The 16352-nt window shown below is 37.9% G+C and overlaps 1 protein-coding gene across 1 annotated transcript in view; it reads left to right on the top strand.

Moving 5' to 3' along the window:
* The window catches only part of LOC125349551 (protein NPAT), a 30339-nt gene extending 15963 nt beyond the window's left edge, over nt 1–14376 (top strand). The window contains exons 9-18 of the mRNA XM_048343784.1: nt 389–480; nt 560–647; nt 1186–1282; nt 2077–2205; nt 4181–5833; nt 7326–7441; nt 7517–7625; nt 9566–9626; nt 9746–10862; nt 12828–14376. Coding sequence (XP_048199741.1) covers nt 389–480; nt 560–647; nt 1186–1282; nt 2077–2205; nt 4181–5833; nt 7326–7441; nt 7517–7625; nt 9566–9626; nt 9746–10862; nt 12828–12905 — 3540 coding nt within the window. The 3' untranslated portion in view covers nt 12906–14376. The remainder of the gene's footprint in view (nt 1–388; nt 481–559; nt 648–1185; nt 1283–2076; nt 2206–4180; nt 5834–7325; nt 7442–7516; nt 7626–9565; nt 9627–9745; nt 10863–12827) is intronic.
* Nucleotides 14377–16352: the final 1976 nt, after the last annotated feature.

The following is a 16352-nucleotide window of genomic DNA, read 5'->3' as shown; positions in this document are numbered from 1 at the left end:
CTCAAGTGGCAGAGTGCTAGCCTTGAGCGGGAAGAAGCCAGGGACAGTGCTCAGGCCCTGAGTCCAAGGCCCAGGACTGGCCAAAAAAAAAAGAAAACTAAGTTTTCTGTTGTTGCTTGGTAATACAATATAATAGGACACTCACTGAGACCAGATTATTAAAGATCTTGGCAGTAAGCTCAAGAGTATAGAACTACATCCTTTAAGCAATGAAGAAAGAGTTGGTGAATGATACGGAAATAGTCCTATATTGTAAAATGCTATTTTCATGGTTTAATATGAAGAGGAAGACACCAAAACTTGAGTTTTTGCTAGCTCTGATGGATTTTATTTTTTCAAACATGATAGTTTTTCCTATCCTTTTATTAACATCGACTTTGTTTTCCAGCAAATGGTTATTGAAAATGCACGAGAAAAAATACTAAGCAACAAATCACTTCAAGAAAAACTAGCAGAAAACATTAATAAATTTTTGATTAGGTAAGGTAATCTATGCTTAAAATCCCTACTTCTTATTCTTAGTTGCATAACTGCTAAAGATTTGTTTTCTATCTTACAGTGATAACAATATTGCCCAAGTGCCTAAGCAAACTGACAGCAACCCAACTGAGCCAGAAACTTCAATTGATGAACTCCTGGGACTTCCGGTGTGTGTGATACAATTTAAACTGACATTGTTGATGTGTGTGCTTTTAAATTATTTTATGTGATTTAATGCTTAGGAATATGCATATGTTTTTAAAAATCACCAAAGTAATTTCATTGAAGGGAGTGACATTTGCACTCTATTTCCCCTGTTTTTTGTTGTTGTTTCTGGTGGGTGATGGGGCTTAAACTCCAGGCCTGGGCCCTCTCTCAGCTATTAACGCTCAAGGCTAGCTCTCTACTACTGTGAGCCACAGCGATACTTCTGGATTTTCTGATGGTTAGACTCACAGACTTTCCTGCTTGGCTGGCTTTGAACTGCTATACTTAGATCACAGCCTCCCAAGTAGCTAGGATTACAGGCATGAGCCATTGGGCACCTGGCATTGTTTTCTTTTAAGTGAGTGTATTGTAATTGGGAAATTTTCTTGTAGGAAAAGCTCTGCATAAAAAGTAAAAACCATCAAATGTCTGCTAGTTAGTTTTTCTGCTATTAGGCTATATTAGTTCAATTAAACTCATGCCTTCATTTCTCTTCAGAGTGAGATCCACATGTCTGAAGAAGTTATACAAGATATATTGGAACAGACAGAATCGGACCCAGCATTTCAGGCACTCTTTGATCTCTTTGACTATGGTAAGTAGACCAGATTTTTTTAAGGCAAGAAAAAAAGCTCCAGTTTCTTTAATAACCTAAGCAGAGTAAAGCAGCATTACCCAGAACATCTGGGGCTGGGGCGGGGGGGGGACTATTTGAGCAAATATTATATGGATATAGAGGGGAGTTTTGTCATTTTTGTTTTGTTTTTATTTAAGGAAAGTTATGAAAATTGAGAGCAATGTTTATTTTTACTTTTGTTGGCATTCTGACAAGTCAACAGACTATTGGGGACTTCTACAATGATACCAGTATCTTTTGAATGATGGAGAGGAATACAAACTGCTTTCTCTTGTTCTCAGCCAAAATCTAACCTAGTAGTTCTCAAAGGATAGTTCTACAAACCAGCAGTATCAACATTTACACAAGAAACTGTTAGATACAAAAATTGGTAGACTTTGCAGAAGATCTTGGTATAAGGGATTAAGTTTAATAATCACCAGTTCTAGCAGATAACAGTGGCAAATGCCTGTAGTATTGTCACTCTAGTAGGTTGAGGCAGTAGAGTCATTTTGAGCCCTACACGTTTAGGTAAGCTTTCTATAGGCCACAACATAGTAAGACCTGTCTTAAGAAATAAAAGACAAAAACAACACAATCTGGTGGAAAAGTGTTTGTATGTGTACTTGTCAATCATGCACATTTAATATAATTTTTAAAAGTAACCAAAGCCTGCAATTAAAACCAGAGTTTAAAATTTGACCACTTCTAAGCAATACTACCTCATACTTACTTTTATTTTGAACACTTAATTCTTTCCTGTTCCTGAACAGGTAAAACAAAGAATAACAAAAATTTATCACAAAGCATTTCCAGTCAGCATATGGAAGCCAATACGAATATAGTCCTAGCAGAAGAAACAGATGCGGCTATTAAAAGCTCTTTTGTAGCAGAAGAGTCTGGTAAGTATGTAATTTTGTTTATAATATTTTCGATCAAAATGAACAATCTCAAAACTCAACATTTTGTAAATCAGAAGTGGTTCAAATTACTACTTTTTTTTACATTTCTAATTTTTCTCCATTAATAAAAATGACCCCTAAATTTTTAGTACTTTAATGGGCGATTTTTAGTACCCATTTCTCTATTATGCAGTAGATTTATGATATTCATGATTTAATATTACTAATGTTGATGAGGTAGACAAAGTCTATAGCAATAATTTCAGAAAGGCCCCTCATCTGTAAAGGTCACGTGGCAGAAGTCATTGGGCCTGATAAGTGGACACAGGTGATACGACTCAGTGTATCTGACATGTAAGAGTGGGGGAGGGACTTGTATAATATATAGTGATAGTCTTGAATTTGAGAGTCTTATTGTACAGTATAGCAAATACTACAGAAGTACATAATAAAAATGTATGTGTCCCATTGAATAGCTAATCCATTCAGCCAAATCAGGAAATATACAAACATTCCTCTCCTGAGTTAAAAAAAAAAAAAGAAAGAAAAAGTAGAATATTGCCAGTTGTATAAAAATCTGCTTTATAACTGCTACCTATCTCTCCCGCACCCCTATTCCCCAGAGATGACGGTCATCCTGCATTACCACATGTTTTGCTTCACCACTACCTCTACTCCTCCTGAGTTTTGCCATCTTTTCTGTTCACCTGTTTTTAGATATCACCTCCTGCCCTATAAAAAAAATAAAACTAACCAATTTTCCATGCCTTATCTTTAAAAAACTAGTTTTGAAACATCCTTGTTTCAATCCTCTGCCCATACCTAAGTTCAGTCCTCCATTTCTTAATCTGAACTAGAATGTAGTGTATGCTTCTAAATGCTCATATTATATCTAAAAGTTTTTGTTTCATTTTAGCTTGACTTTGTACAAAACCAAACTTGAAATCTTGTTTTTCTTAGTGTGCTAAGAGCCTCATTTCCATTCCTAGCACTCAGAAGTAATGAAGACATTATCTACCCTGAATTCATGTGGCCTAAATGTAGTTTTTCCTGATCTCCCACGTAATAAGGATTTGAATGGACTCTACCTAATATGTTGTCGCTTCTATAAGTCTGATTTGTTTGGGTCTTCCCTGTATTTTATCGTATTTGTTCAAGTTAACATTTTCTATCCTGAATAGTAACTTCTGTAAGATTCAGTGTTTTAAGTGCTGTGTTGATTTCTGAAACACCCTTTCCTCTTACTTTGTTTGTCATACTTCCCTTGTTTCTCAAGGTCATCTGACACAGCACCTCCTTTACGACATTTTATTTCTTGTCCCATAGGCAGAAAGAAGTGCCTTTGTTCCTGTGCTATTATAGTTTTTACCATGCTTTATTATAACTTTCTGTTCTATATCTGCTTCCCTACTAGACTAATCTCTCCAAGATCAGAGACTGGATCATTCATCTTTGTATTCCAGAACCATGCATATGGTTGGTCTTCAGTAAATATGTGTTGAATGTTAAACAGTACACACAGATCAAATATAGTATAGATAATGGAAAATGTTCTTGCCACCTCCTCCTTCAACTTCTAATAATGTATCAGATAAAAAAATATCAGTAGAAACAGTGGAAGTTGAAAAGTCAATGTATTGAAACACCATCACCATCAGTTCTACCACTGTATTTCTAATAATGTGTGGAGCAAGTTGTTTTTATTTTCTTGGGGTTTTTTTTTTGTGGGTTTTTGTTTTGTTTTGTTGGATTCTTTTAACATACTAGTAAATACTCGATATTTTCAAGCTTAATTTTTCATTCATGGTGTCATCTGTTTTCTAAGAATCTTTGAAAACAGTTTGACACTTGGTTAAAAGGCATCAGTAAAAATAAAGATTAGTACTTCCTTAGCAACATAGGTTGTACGGTAAAGATGAGTGATTTGGAAATAAACATACTCACCATGTCTTTTCATCATACTGGTATTTTGCAGATGGTCATCCTAGTCAGCCCCCATTTTGTACATCCTACCAAAATGAAGATGCATTAAGTGCTTTGAAGAATGACAGTGACCATGATGTGTTAGGACAGAAAACACAGGAAAATTTTCCCCAAATAGGCTCTAGCATCCAGAAAAAGGCCTCTAAACCATCTGTACCTACTGAACAGAAGTGTAACCTTGACATTACCTTTGAGTCAGTACCTGCTTTCAATGACTTCAGCCAAAGAGGAAGTCCTGGTTCTGCATGTAATCAGCATTGTACTGAACTGTACACCAGTCAGATACCCACTGGAACGGAAATGGTTATGGAGGTTGAGAAAAACTGTTTGTCCCCAAATATACCGAATGAATGTCAAGTACAGCCTGATCAGCCTGATATACCAATTACTTCATTTGTTTCACTGGGTGGTGAAACCAACAATGAAAACTTAATTCTTTCTGGGAAAAGTTCTCAACTTTTGTTTCCAAATACTCCAGTAACTGGAAAGCCATCTAAAAAAAGTCAGCTTTGTGAAAATTCTAATAATACAGCAAGACTTAAGACAAATTTCCATAGTGCTAAGTCACCAGATTGTGAGACTCACAAGAATAAAGTTGAAAGTAATGATATATCACCAGTTGCAACAAAACAACTACCAAATTGCCAAGATAGTTCTTCACTTGAGAGTAAAATGTTGCCCATAACTGTTGACAGCCCAGGCTTAGATATATCTGAGCAAGTAGAAATTTGCCTGGAAGATCCAGCTTCTCCAGTGAAACAGTCACCAAGTGATTCAGCATCAACTGAGTTAACTCCTATGGAAAACGAAACTGAGCCACACAAAGCCGAGAAGGTTATTTTATATTCGCAAGAGCCTTCATCTTCTGCGAAAGAAGACAGAGATTCTCTCTTTCTCTCTCTTGCTGAAAGTGAAAACTGTGGCAACATAGCAGTGATGCCTACAGAAGGCGATCCTATAAAAACTAGTCACACTCCTTCCGAATCCAGCATTTCCTCCACGGGGAATTCTCACCCTGAGTCCCAAAGTACTGATGATAAACCTTCCAATGGCAACTCAGAAGAGATGGATGCATCAAATATTGTCTCTCTCAAAATTATAATTAGTGATGATCCATTTGTTTCCTCGGATACTGAACTTAACAACGCTGTGTCTAGTATCAGTGGAGAAAACCCATTGCCAACTATAATTTTGTCTTCTCCTAAATCACCTGCCAAGAATGCAGAATTAGTTAAAAGCCTATCTTCAGAAGAACCTGCAGGGGCTGTTGTTTCTGTTGAAGTAGGAGACTCCTCCTCAGTGGAGCAGAGCCTCTTGGTCCTCAAACCTGAGGACTCAACAGTAAGCAGTGCTCAGAATGAAGACTGCATCCCCGTTACCCCGTGTGTTTCCAAGGACGGAGGGTACTTACAGTTGATACCTACCACAAGCACAACCTTTGGCAATTCCAATAACATTCTGATAGCTACTTGTATGACTGATCCAACAGCCTTGGGAACAACTGTCAGTCAGTCAAATGTTGTGGTATTGCCTGGGAATTCTGCACCTATCACAGCACCTCTTCCTCCACCTCAGTTACAGACTCCACCAAGGCCAAACAGTGTGTTCGCTCTCAACCAAGCTGTATCACCAAACTTTTCACAAGGTAACTTTTAAGAACATAGCCAGAAGTGAAAAAAGTGAAAAGTGAAAAAAGTTCATGGCTATGTACCTGTTAAAACCCAGTGAAAGGAGGTTGTTTTTAATTTGTTGTTATGGTCCTAGTTTTCCAGGAATTTGTCTTATATTTGGAGAGACTTTGAACAGCAACTTGAAATTTTCTTCCATAAAACCCCTTCTACGCAGGCATCGTGGGAGGATTGTGATTCAAGCCCAGCCCAGGCCAAAAGTTACTGAACCTCTGTCTCCAAAACCAACTAGGCGTGGTGTGTGACATGCATAGAATCCCAGCTACTTGGAGGCAAAAGTGGAAAGGATTGAGGGCAAGTAGGGTGTGGCTCAAGTGGAAGAGTCTCTCCCTAGAAATGGATATCATTGATTTCTGCCTTCTACCTTGCAAAATTGACTCCTGCCTTTAGAAACCTATTGTTCAGAGGAGGCTTTTGTATTCATAACAGGCTGTTTTATATGTTTCCCCTTGATTGTGTGTTCCTCAGAAATAGGGCTTGTGGCACATGCATCCCCATTTCCATATGTAATAGTTCTCAGGCTCCTCTCAACCCCTTATTTCTTTTCTTTTATACAGGCACACACATTTGATTAAATGTTAGCAGTTAAGTATTTAAACTAGATATCATTCAGTTCTATCTTACAAAGAGAAGTCAGAATTGGTAGAAAGTGTGGGAATTGAGCCACAGAAATTGGGAGGGAAGGGAAGGGAAGGGCAGCAGCGTAAGCATGTGCACAAGGCATTTGTGAGGCTGGAAGCTGTGCCTAAAAGTGAGGAAATGCATTTGACTGTAGTTGTAAATGGTAAGTGGTGTTAGGAACAAGCTCATTTTATAGGGCACAGCTAAATTGTTGTAATCACAGAGTATGACTGACAATGGAGACCATGTAGTCACGATAATTCTTACACAGTGGTTCTTTGTGGTTAGCAAATACCTATGGCCTTTTTGAGCAGTACTGTTAAGGCATAATCTGTTGAGGATATGAGCATAAACTTGCTTTGTAAACATTCATTTAGATCCTAATTTTCTGGCATAAGATTCATACTTGAAATATTCACAACTCGGTTCTTTTTCACTGTTTTGTTTTGTTTTAGAATTCAAGATGTAATACAGTCTAGCTATAGAACCTTAGGTTTATTCACACCTTAATTTTCAGATTGTCTTTTTCTTTGTTAGTTTTACTGTTCTTAAATGAGTTTTTTAGGGGAGAACAAAGGAAGGAACGACACTGACCAAGAAGCATGATACTGATAACCTACCTTATGCAGTGTAACTCCTGTGGTACAACTACTTAATAATAACCATAAATAGAATGTGTCCCCCCAAAAAAGTTTTTGGAGGAGAGTAGATTGTCAAGAAGGAGTGTTCATAGCATTTATTTCAAGGAGGGATGGTCATAGCATTTATTTGAAAGCACGAATGACTTTGACATCTTATCTTCTAATGTGAGTTGTCTCTTTATTTTAGGCTCTGCTATCATAATTGCCTCTCCCGTGCAGCCCGTACTCCAGGGAATGGTAGGGATGATTCCTGTGTCTGTAGTTGGACAGAATGGAAACACCTTTCCTGCCCCTCCTCAGCAGGTAAGATTTATGAGTTGGAAGTGGTGCAGTTGAACTTTACAGACATTGCATAATGGGTGTCTTCTTCTCTTCTAGGTCCTTCATATGCCTTTAGCAGCACCTGTGTGCAGTACAAGTATCCCTCAATTCCCCGTTCCTTCAAAATCTCAGAAGACTCAAGGACTAAGAGCAAAGCCTTGTACAGGTGCCTCATCTTTTGTGTGTGTGTGTGTGTGTGGATTTTTTTAAGCTACTTAAGTATCAGCTTTGTACCCTCATACTCATTTGTTTGTAGAAACTCTTGTGCTTTGAAATGCTTCTACTATCCTTAAGGTGATAGCCTATCGTTGCTTAAAGCTTTGTCATCTCTTATGTCACAAGTGGAGCCACAGTACCACTTCCATTTTTCTGGTGGTTAATTGGAGATAAGAGTCTTGCAGACTTTCCTGCTTGGGCTGGCTTTGAACAGTGATCCTCAGATCTTAGCCTCCTGAGTAACTAAAATTATAGGCACAAACCACTAGCACCCATCTTCTTGTTTATTTGGTAATTTACCCTATACCTATTGGCTGAGCAGCATTGGCACCTCAGATGCAAAGCTGAATATATCACTTCCTGCCAAGAAAACATTGAGCAGCTTCCCACTATGCACAAGATTAAAATAGAAACCTCTGGAGGGCATGTGGCATACACCTGTAGATCTTAACACTTGGGAGGTTGAAGCAGGAGGCTCATTTCAGTCCAAACGCTTTAGACCAGCCTGGCAACATAGCAACCTCCCCCCACACCCATGGGTTGGGGGAGAGAAAGGAGGAAAGAATAGAAATGGCTCAGGTTGACATACATGCCTAGTTCCAACCTCTCCTCATCTCTTTCTATGTCCTTTGTAGCAACTATACTTGGCACTCACCTTATATTGTGGGTCTTCTACCTAGAATGTTTTCTTCTCATCCAACTGTTAGCCACGTTCTATTGCTTATCATTCATATTTAACTCAGATATAAACTTACCCTAACTGCTGATGCTAGTGGTGGCTCTGGAGCCATTGCTAGACTATTACACTTTTTTTTTTCCTTGCTAATTTTATAACTTAGGATTTTCAAAGTCCATGTATCTGAATCTTATATCTTCTCAAAGACCTCTTCTGCCAAGGCTTTGCCATTTTACCCCTGCACGTCCATGTGACTGTCCATCGTGTTTCCATCTCTTCCTTGGAATATATTGTTGCCACCATCTTACTAGAATTTTAGCTTTCTCTCTTCTTATCTATTTCATCTTCCACATTATTACCCACTGGTCTTCCTAAAACCTAAGTTTAGCCATGCGTTTTCTGTATTTACAACTTTAACCCTTTCTAGTGATCATATCTTGCTGCTCTCATATAAACTTTGAATACCGTGGAAATTCAGAGGTAGATGTTAAAAGCATGTGGTTTCAGTGAGATAGGCTTGCAAGCCTTACTTACATGTATAAAAATTAAAAATGAGTATAATATAATGCTCTGTTTATATAACTGAGTCTCCCAATGGGTTTGGTATCTACAGATTCAACGAACTAACTACAAGTAGAAAGTGCTCAGGAGGAAAAAAATTATGTCTGTGTTAACATGTACAGAACTTGTCATTTTTCCTAAACAACTTAGTATAACAACTATTTTCTTGGCATTTATTTTGTATGAGGTACCTTAAGTAGGTTAGAGAAGATTTAAAGGATGTTCTTAAGTTAAATGCAACTACACCACCATTTTATATAAGGAACTTAAGCATCTGTGGATGTTGGTACCTTGACCCCATCTGTGAATAGGGTCTTTAGAACTATTCCCCCTACATACCGGTGGATGGATGACAACATTGCTTTGGGTGCTGTATGGAACATTGTAATTCTTAGATTTAAAGACTGGGTTCATAATACTTGCCTGAAGTTGAAGCAAGGCCTTAGCTCTATATGGACATTTCCTTACAGATATTTTAACAGAGCTACTTTGAAAAGGCCAGTAGGTGAGAATGTTTTACTTGTACCTTAGGTATCACTTAGATGGCTTTATGTAGTGTATAGTATTGTCATCGGTTCCATCCTCTTTCAGAGGAGTATATTCTTTCTCTCAGGAATGTATCTGTTTTCTAATGACTTCGTCTGTACTTCCAGGAAAACAGGTAAATAATTTGGCAGATTCATCAAGTTATTCAGTTGGATCTCAAGCCCAAAGGTGAGCATAAGATAGCTATGGCGTGTAGGTTATTAAATGCTCAGATTAAAAGCAAAAGGTTCCTTTCTGTTACTAGAAACATTGTGGGGTTTTGTTTGGTTTTGCTTTTGTTTTCTTAGAACTGAACTTTCTGACAAGAACATGGCCACAGAACTGGGGAAAAAATCAGAAGAAAACACAGTTGTGCCCTCCACAGAGATTGCAGTCCCAGCCAGCAAACCATTGGAACGCCACAGACGTGTGCTCTGTTTTGATAGCCCTGCTGCTTCAATGACAACCCACAAGGTGGTCTCCCAAAACAAAGACAGGAGTGAGATTCTCTTTCCTCACCTTGACTCACCCATTGTGTCCTCCACTTCAAAACCCCCCTCTAATAATGCTATCAAGAAAGAGAGAGAGAAAACTCCTCTGCCCAAGATTCTATCTAAATCAGAAACTGCCATTAGCCGGCATAACACCATAAGGGAAACTCAACCAGAAAAAAAGGTTTCACCAACAGAAATGGTGCTTGAGTCTTTCCATAAAGCAACAGCTAACAAGGAGAATGAATTATGTAGGGATGTAGAAAGGCAGAAAAATCCAGACACTTCAAAACTGTCTATTGGGCAACAAAATGGGAGTTTACGAAGTGAGAAAACTGTATCTTCACTGCAAGAATTGACTAAAAAACAAGCCACAGCCTCCAACAGTAAACATGTTTCAGTAGGCACAGCTGTGAAGGAGCTGAAACAAGAACAAACCAAATCTTCCAGTTCTTTGATTACCACAGAAATATTACAGGATGTTCAGTTGCATAGCCCAGTAAACAGACTCCCTGATAGTGATTTGCCCATACCCCGGACACCTAGCTCAGGAGCAGGGGAAAAACATAAAGATGAACCTGCAGATGGCATCAAGGTGCCATCTAGTCGGCGTTTTGGTGAGGACGGTGGCACTGCCAAAGTCATGATTGCTCCTGGGGCCTCGGACCTGCCTGCCTGCAGCCCTGCCAGTGAGACGGGCAGTGAGAACAGCGTCAACATGGCTGCTCACACCCTGATGATTCTCTCCAGAGCAGCTATCTCCAGGACTTCCACAACTCCCCTGAAAGATAACACACAGCAGTTTCGAACGTCATCAAGGAGCGCCACAAAAAAGCGAAAAATCGAGGAGTTGGATGACCGGGAGCGCAACTCCCGTCAATCCACTAAAAATCTCCCAAATTCCTCAGTACCAATGAAAAAGAAGAAAATCAAGGCAAGTAAAAAAAGTTTACTTCCAGGGCTGGGGATATGGCCTAGTGGCAAGAGAGCTTGCCTCGTATACATGAGGCCCTGGGTTCGATTCCCCAGCACCACATATACAGAAAACGGCCAGAAGTGGCGCTGTGGCTCAAGTGGCAGAGTGCTAGCCTTGAGCAAAAAGAAGCCAAGGACAGTGCTCAGGCCCTGAGTCCAAGGCCCAGGACTGGCTAAAAAAATGTTTACTTCCAAACCACACCTTTCCCTTCTCAAATTAGAGAAGTCAACATTTTTGCCAGTATTATCTGGCCAATATATTAATCAAGACAGTGCTGGGAGGTTTTTTGTTTTGTTGTCGGGTTTGTTTTTTGTTGTTTTTTTTTTTTTTTTTTTTTTTTTTGCAGTCCTGAGGTTTGAACTCAGGGCCTGAGCACTGTCTCTGAACTTGTTTTGCTCAAGGCTAGCACTCTACCACTTGAGCCACAGCACCACTTCCAGCTTCTTCTATGTGTGGAGCTGAGGAACTGAGCCCAGGGTTTCGTGTGTATGAGGCAAAGTGCTGTCTTTTTTTGACAGATATATTGTACCAGTGTACTCACAAGTCCAGATGAAAAGAGATGGTTTTAAAACAATGGCCAAGGCATTTATAAACATCTCCCTGGGAAAGTGGGAGTTTGTCCTTGTAGGACTCAAGTTTTTTTGTTTTTCCTGAAAACTATCTGAGGTGTGGAAAACTGGGGAAATGCTGTTAATACAGCCTTACTGAGTTACATTATGCTGTTCTCTTTTAACCCCTGGAGGTTTTCTTCATGTCTGTTTTACAGTCCTCATTGATGTTAATGTGGAACATTAGAAAAATTCAATTTTGCCCAGTTTTCCCAACTGTGAGAATCTGTAAAAGGCAGTGTAGGCCCTAGCATTGATGAACAAAACCCATTGGATGTCATTTTTTTTTAACTATTTTTACTAAATGAATAGGTCTTTAGGATGTCATAGAAGAAGTATAGTTAGAGGACACAAACAATCTTAGTTTGGCGCCCTGCAAGTCTGGATTTGATGAAGTGTCTGCTGTGGTGACTGTGACAAACTGCTTTCTTCTAGCTTCTCAGATTGCCAGCTTCATTTAGCATTAAAGTTACCATTTCTCTTACCCTGTAGTTTTCAGAATAACTAGAGTAGATATAAACTACCTAGTCAATGATTAGAATTCAATACATGCCTGTTACATCTAATAACTGTTAAGATTTTTAAGGTATATAGTTTTTTGTTTTGTTTTGCCAGTCCTGAGCCTTGGTCTCAGGGCCTCGAGCACTGTTCCTGGCTTCTTTTTTTGCTCAAGGCTAGCACTCTGCCACTTGAGCCACAGCGCCACATCTGGCACATCTGTGGTGCTGAGGAATCATGTATATGAGGCAAGCACTCTTGCCACTAGGCCATATTCCCAGCCCCAAAGTATATAGTTTTACAATAATGGCCACTTCATAGAAAGAATGTTGTTTTGTCTCATTTATCATTTATAGATTCTGGATTCAGACCTTTTCCCCTGAACTCTAATGTTAAACTAATGTTAATTCTATTAAGCTTGGGTTTAAAATTTTATCTGGGTTGGGAATATGGCCTAGTGGCAAGAGTGTTTGCCTTGTATACATGAAGCCCTGGGTTCGATTCCACAACGCCACATATATAGAAAACGGCCAGAAGTGGTGCTGTGGCTCAAGTGGCAGAGTGCCAGCCTTGAGCAAAAAGAAGCCAGGGACAGTGCTCAGGCCCTGAGTCCAAGGCCCAGGACTGGCAAAAAAAAAAAAAAAGAACCTAAAAATTTATCTGTAGAACTAAAATTTTAATCTGCTTTATCTTAATAGTACCCAGTAAAAAAAATAATAGAATAAAAGAATCTAGTATAATATTTTAGGTGAGTTATAAAGAAAACCCATCTAGCCCTGAGTTAATTATTTTCTTCCCTTTTTTTTTTTTTTGACAGAAAAAGAAGCTACCTAGTTCATTTCCAGCTGGAATGGATGTGGACAAATTTTTGTTATCATTGCATTATGATGAGTAAAGCACTCTGACTGTATAAGAACAGTATAGCATTTAGAACTCTAATCCCTTAAACGTGAGTGTAGGAAATGGGATACTAATGGAATCTGAAAACGTGACCTGCACTTTCATTGTACTGAAATTTCACTTTATCTAAATCATGCTGTTTCTGAAGCAGCTACCTAGTTTGTAAATAGACTTTCTTGAAATAATTTTATTTTGGCAAAAACGTTTGCAGAAATGTAAGTAAAGCCAGTCTGCAAAATTGTATAGCTTTGACCAGTGCATATTGTAAATATTGTATATATATCTTGTTGAAATAGAGGTTAAATTAGCCTAATGTTCTTACACTGTGGTTTTTTTGTTGTTGTTTTTTACTTGTAATGATCCCTCTCTGAAGTTTATTCATCTGAAATAGTTTCTTACTCATTTTGGGGGAAAATGATGTTTGTCTTTATAAATTACTTTCAGTGGTTGTTTAGTAAGATATCTGAATACATAGCCACTAAGTAAAAACAAATGGTCGCCATCTTGACTGATAGTAAAGTATTTAATCAGAAAGCAGTAGTTTGATGGACTTTTTTTCTAGAGTCAATACTTTATAACCCCCTCCCCCCCTTATAACCTCATTATTGTAGTTTAAGAAAACTATATTCCTGAAATTTTACACTTTATTCTTTTTGGTCATTCTGTTCTCTTTGTTTTAAAGAGAGAATTTTTGTAAACCATTTGAGTGTTCTGACCTTTTCACTTATAGCTTATTAAGATCTCTCACAGAACTTTAAGTGGTTAAGACTTTTGAGCCATAAAAAAGTTGAGTTATGTAATAGTTGAGATTTATTGGTATCTATAAAATTTCCCCTAAGTACCGGGGATATAAAGAATTGCACTAATGCATAGAACTTTTCACATAAGTAGTGACCAATGCATATTTAATTTAAATCTTGTATTCTATGTTAAAACTTGGCTTGAAGGATTATTTTCTGGTGTCCTTTTAGGAAGTCACATCCATCATAAGATGTAAAAAGACAAATCATAGCTGTATTTTAATTTTAGTTTCTCATGAAATGGATAGGGCGTGCTAAACAACTATATCTTTACTTACACCTAACACATTGTTTGGGTCCCTTAAAATATTTATAAAGAGTTACTCTCAAAAGATTCTTAAGGGGAGTAAGAGAGGTGCCTTCTCTATTGGACTTATACAACAGACAAGTTGACCTGGTTTAAACTTTTAAATAATAGAAATTATAATTAATACATGACCAATTGTGCCTAGATATTAAAGTATGTTCTCAAGTGCTTTCTGTTTAATTAAATGTCAGTATATTAGGATTTTTTTCTACGGGTGTATATTTTGTTAAAATGTTATTTTCCCCAACCATTTTTTGTACTGGGCCTTTAAAAAAAATAAATAACATCATACTCTTAACAGTTTTTAAAGTAGAAACTATGTCTTCTGAATTGTTGGACTTTATTGCAGAAATTCTGTTGTAAGAAATTTTTGATGTGACAATGGGCCATTCCTAAAACCCTGGGTATCATGCAGTTAATATTTACATAACTCAGCTTGGTATTATATGACAGGTTTGAAGTAAATATCTTCATTACCGTCACAAGTTTGAATATATATTGGCAAGCCTATCTAGAAATTTTGATTAAATTCCCTTTGCAAGTCTTTTTTAGGAGTTCATATAATACTGAAAATTACAGATTTTCTTATTAAGTTATATATGCTAAGTACTAAGAATTTATTTGTAAATTAAGTTAATTTTGTTCAGGACCAGTGAACTAGGCAGGGGTCTTTTAGATGGAGTCAAGTTGTATTTTTATAACCAAGAAATAGACAACCCTCATTTCCTGTTTATTTTATTTGTTTTATTGCTAGTCCTGAGTCTTGAATTGAGGGCCTGGGTGCTGTCCCTGAATTTTTTTGCTCAAGTCTACCACTCTTCCACTTGAGCCACAGCTCCACGGTTTGCTTGTTAATTGGCGATGAGTAGTCTCGCAGACTTTTTTTGCCTGTGCTGGCTTCAAACCAATCAGGATCCTCAGATTTCAGCCTCCTGAAGAGGTAGGATTGCAGGCATGAGCTACTGGCACCCAGCCAACAATCTTTTAAAGATGTAATGTCCCGAGCTTTAATTGGATTCTGGTACCTGGTAGCCAATTTAACAGTCAGATGGTCCAGTGACTTCATTTCAGAGTGAAACGACCCTGGTCCTATCATCACCACCCATGAGAACCCATCTCACAACTGTCAATAAGTCAGGCATCATGTAGTGAGTGGTTAATGTAGTCCAGGCATGCTAAACCTGAGAAGTGGTGCAGTTAAAATATTTCATTATTTTAGCCCTGGATGTTAAGAGTCCTGTAGTGTTTTAAAATTCCAAATGAGAAAAGCACTCATCAATATTCAAGCCAAAGATAGCATGACCAGGAAGCAAGTAAAGGTTGGTTTTTTTGGTTTGTGATTGCAAAGGCATACTGCTTTCTGTGTTCTGCATTCAGTGTTTATTAAACCATTGTGTTCGGGCCCATGCCTAGCTCCTTTAAATTATATGTCAAGGTATACTTTTTTATTTTTTCCTTGGCTTTCTCTTCTAATGGCTTAAAAAATGTTCATCACTGTGACTATATTTTTCTGCATTGGATTCATTCTGTAAACATAACTTCCAAATGCTTTTTTTCACTTTATATAACATTCAGCACTTTCCGATTTTTAGCTACTAAAATAGTGAGGAGCCATTTTGTAAATAAACGTTGATCTACAATACCCAATTAGGTACTTGGGGGACACTTTAGAGAGTAGAATTACCAGATGCAAATGTGTACATTTTTTGAAGAACCTTGGTATAGTTTGCCAAATTCTGCCAAAAAGTTTACAGCAAAATGCCATTTTCTTTATAACGTATGCATTTTCCTTGACAGGAAATTGATTCAAATACATGGCTTCTTAATAAACTTTTACTACATTTGTTAAAACTAGAAGTGCTCGTAATCCATGTATAATTTTTTGCTACCTCATGTGAAGAAATTATTAAATTACACTTTTTTCCTAACTATCCATATTGCACAATTTGTTCATTAATAAGCTTTCCCTTCTCCCACTCCTGCCTTGGTGATTTACAGTCTTCCTCATAATTCTAGAATTCGTAAGGCTTTTTTCCTTTAAGGTTTTAACTTCAAAGGGGTTGGGATAATATGGCTTAGTGTATACATGAAACCCTGGGTTCGATTCCTAAGCACCACATATATAGAAAAAGCCAGAAGTGGTGCTGTGGCTCAAGTGGTAGAGTGCTAGCCTTGAGCAAAAAGAAGCCAGGGACAGTGCTTAAGCCCTGAGTTCAAGCCCCTGGACTGGCAAAAAAAAAAGTTTAACATCGAAACTCACTTTAGAGCAACCTGGCCTGAAATGACATGAAGTTAAAGCCTTTTCCATTTAGTGTAAATATTCATATTTTGTTGT

The sequence above is a fragment of the Perognathus longimembris genome, chromosome 3, assembly GCF_023159225.1.
Source record: "Perognathus longimembris pacificus isolate PPM17 chromosome 3, ASM2315922v1, whole genome shotgun sequence".
Lineage (NCBI taxonomy): Eukaryota > Metazoa > Chordata > Mammalia > Rodentia > Heteromyidae > Perognathus > Perognathus longimembris.
This window is presented reverse-complemented; position numbering and strand designations above follow the sequence as displayed.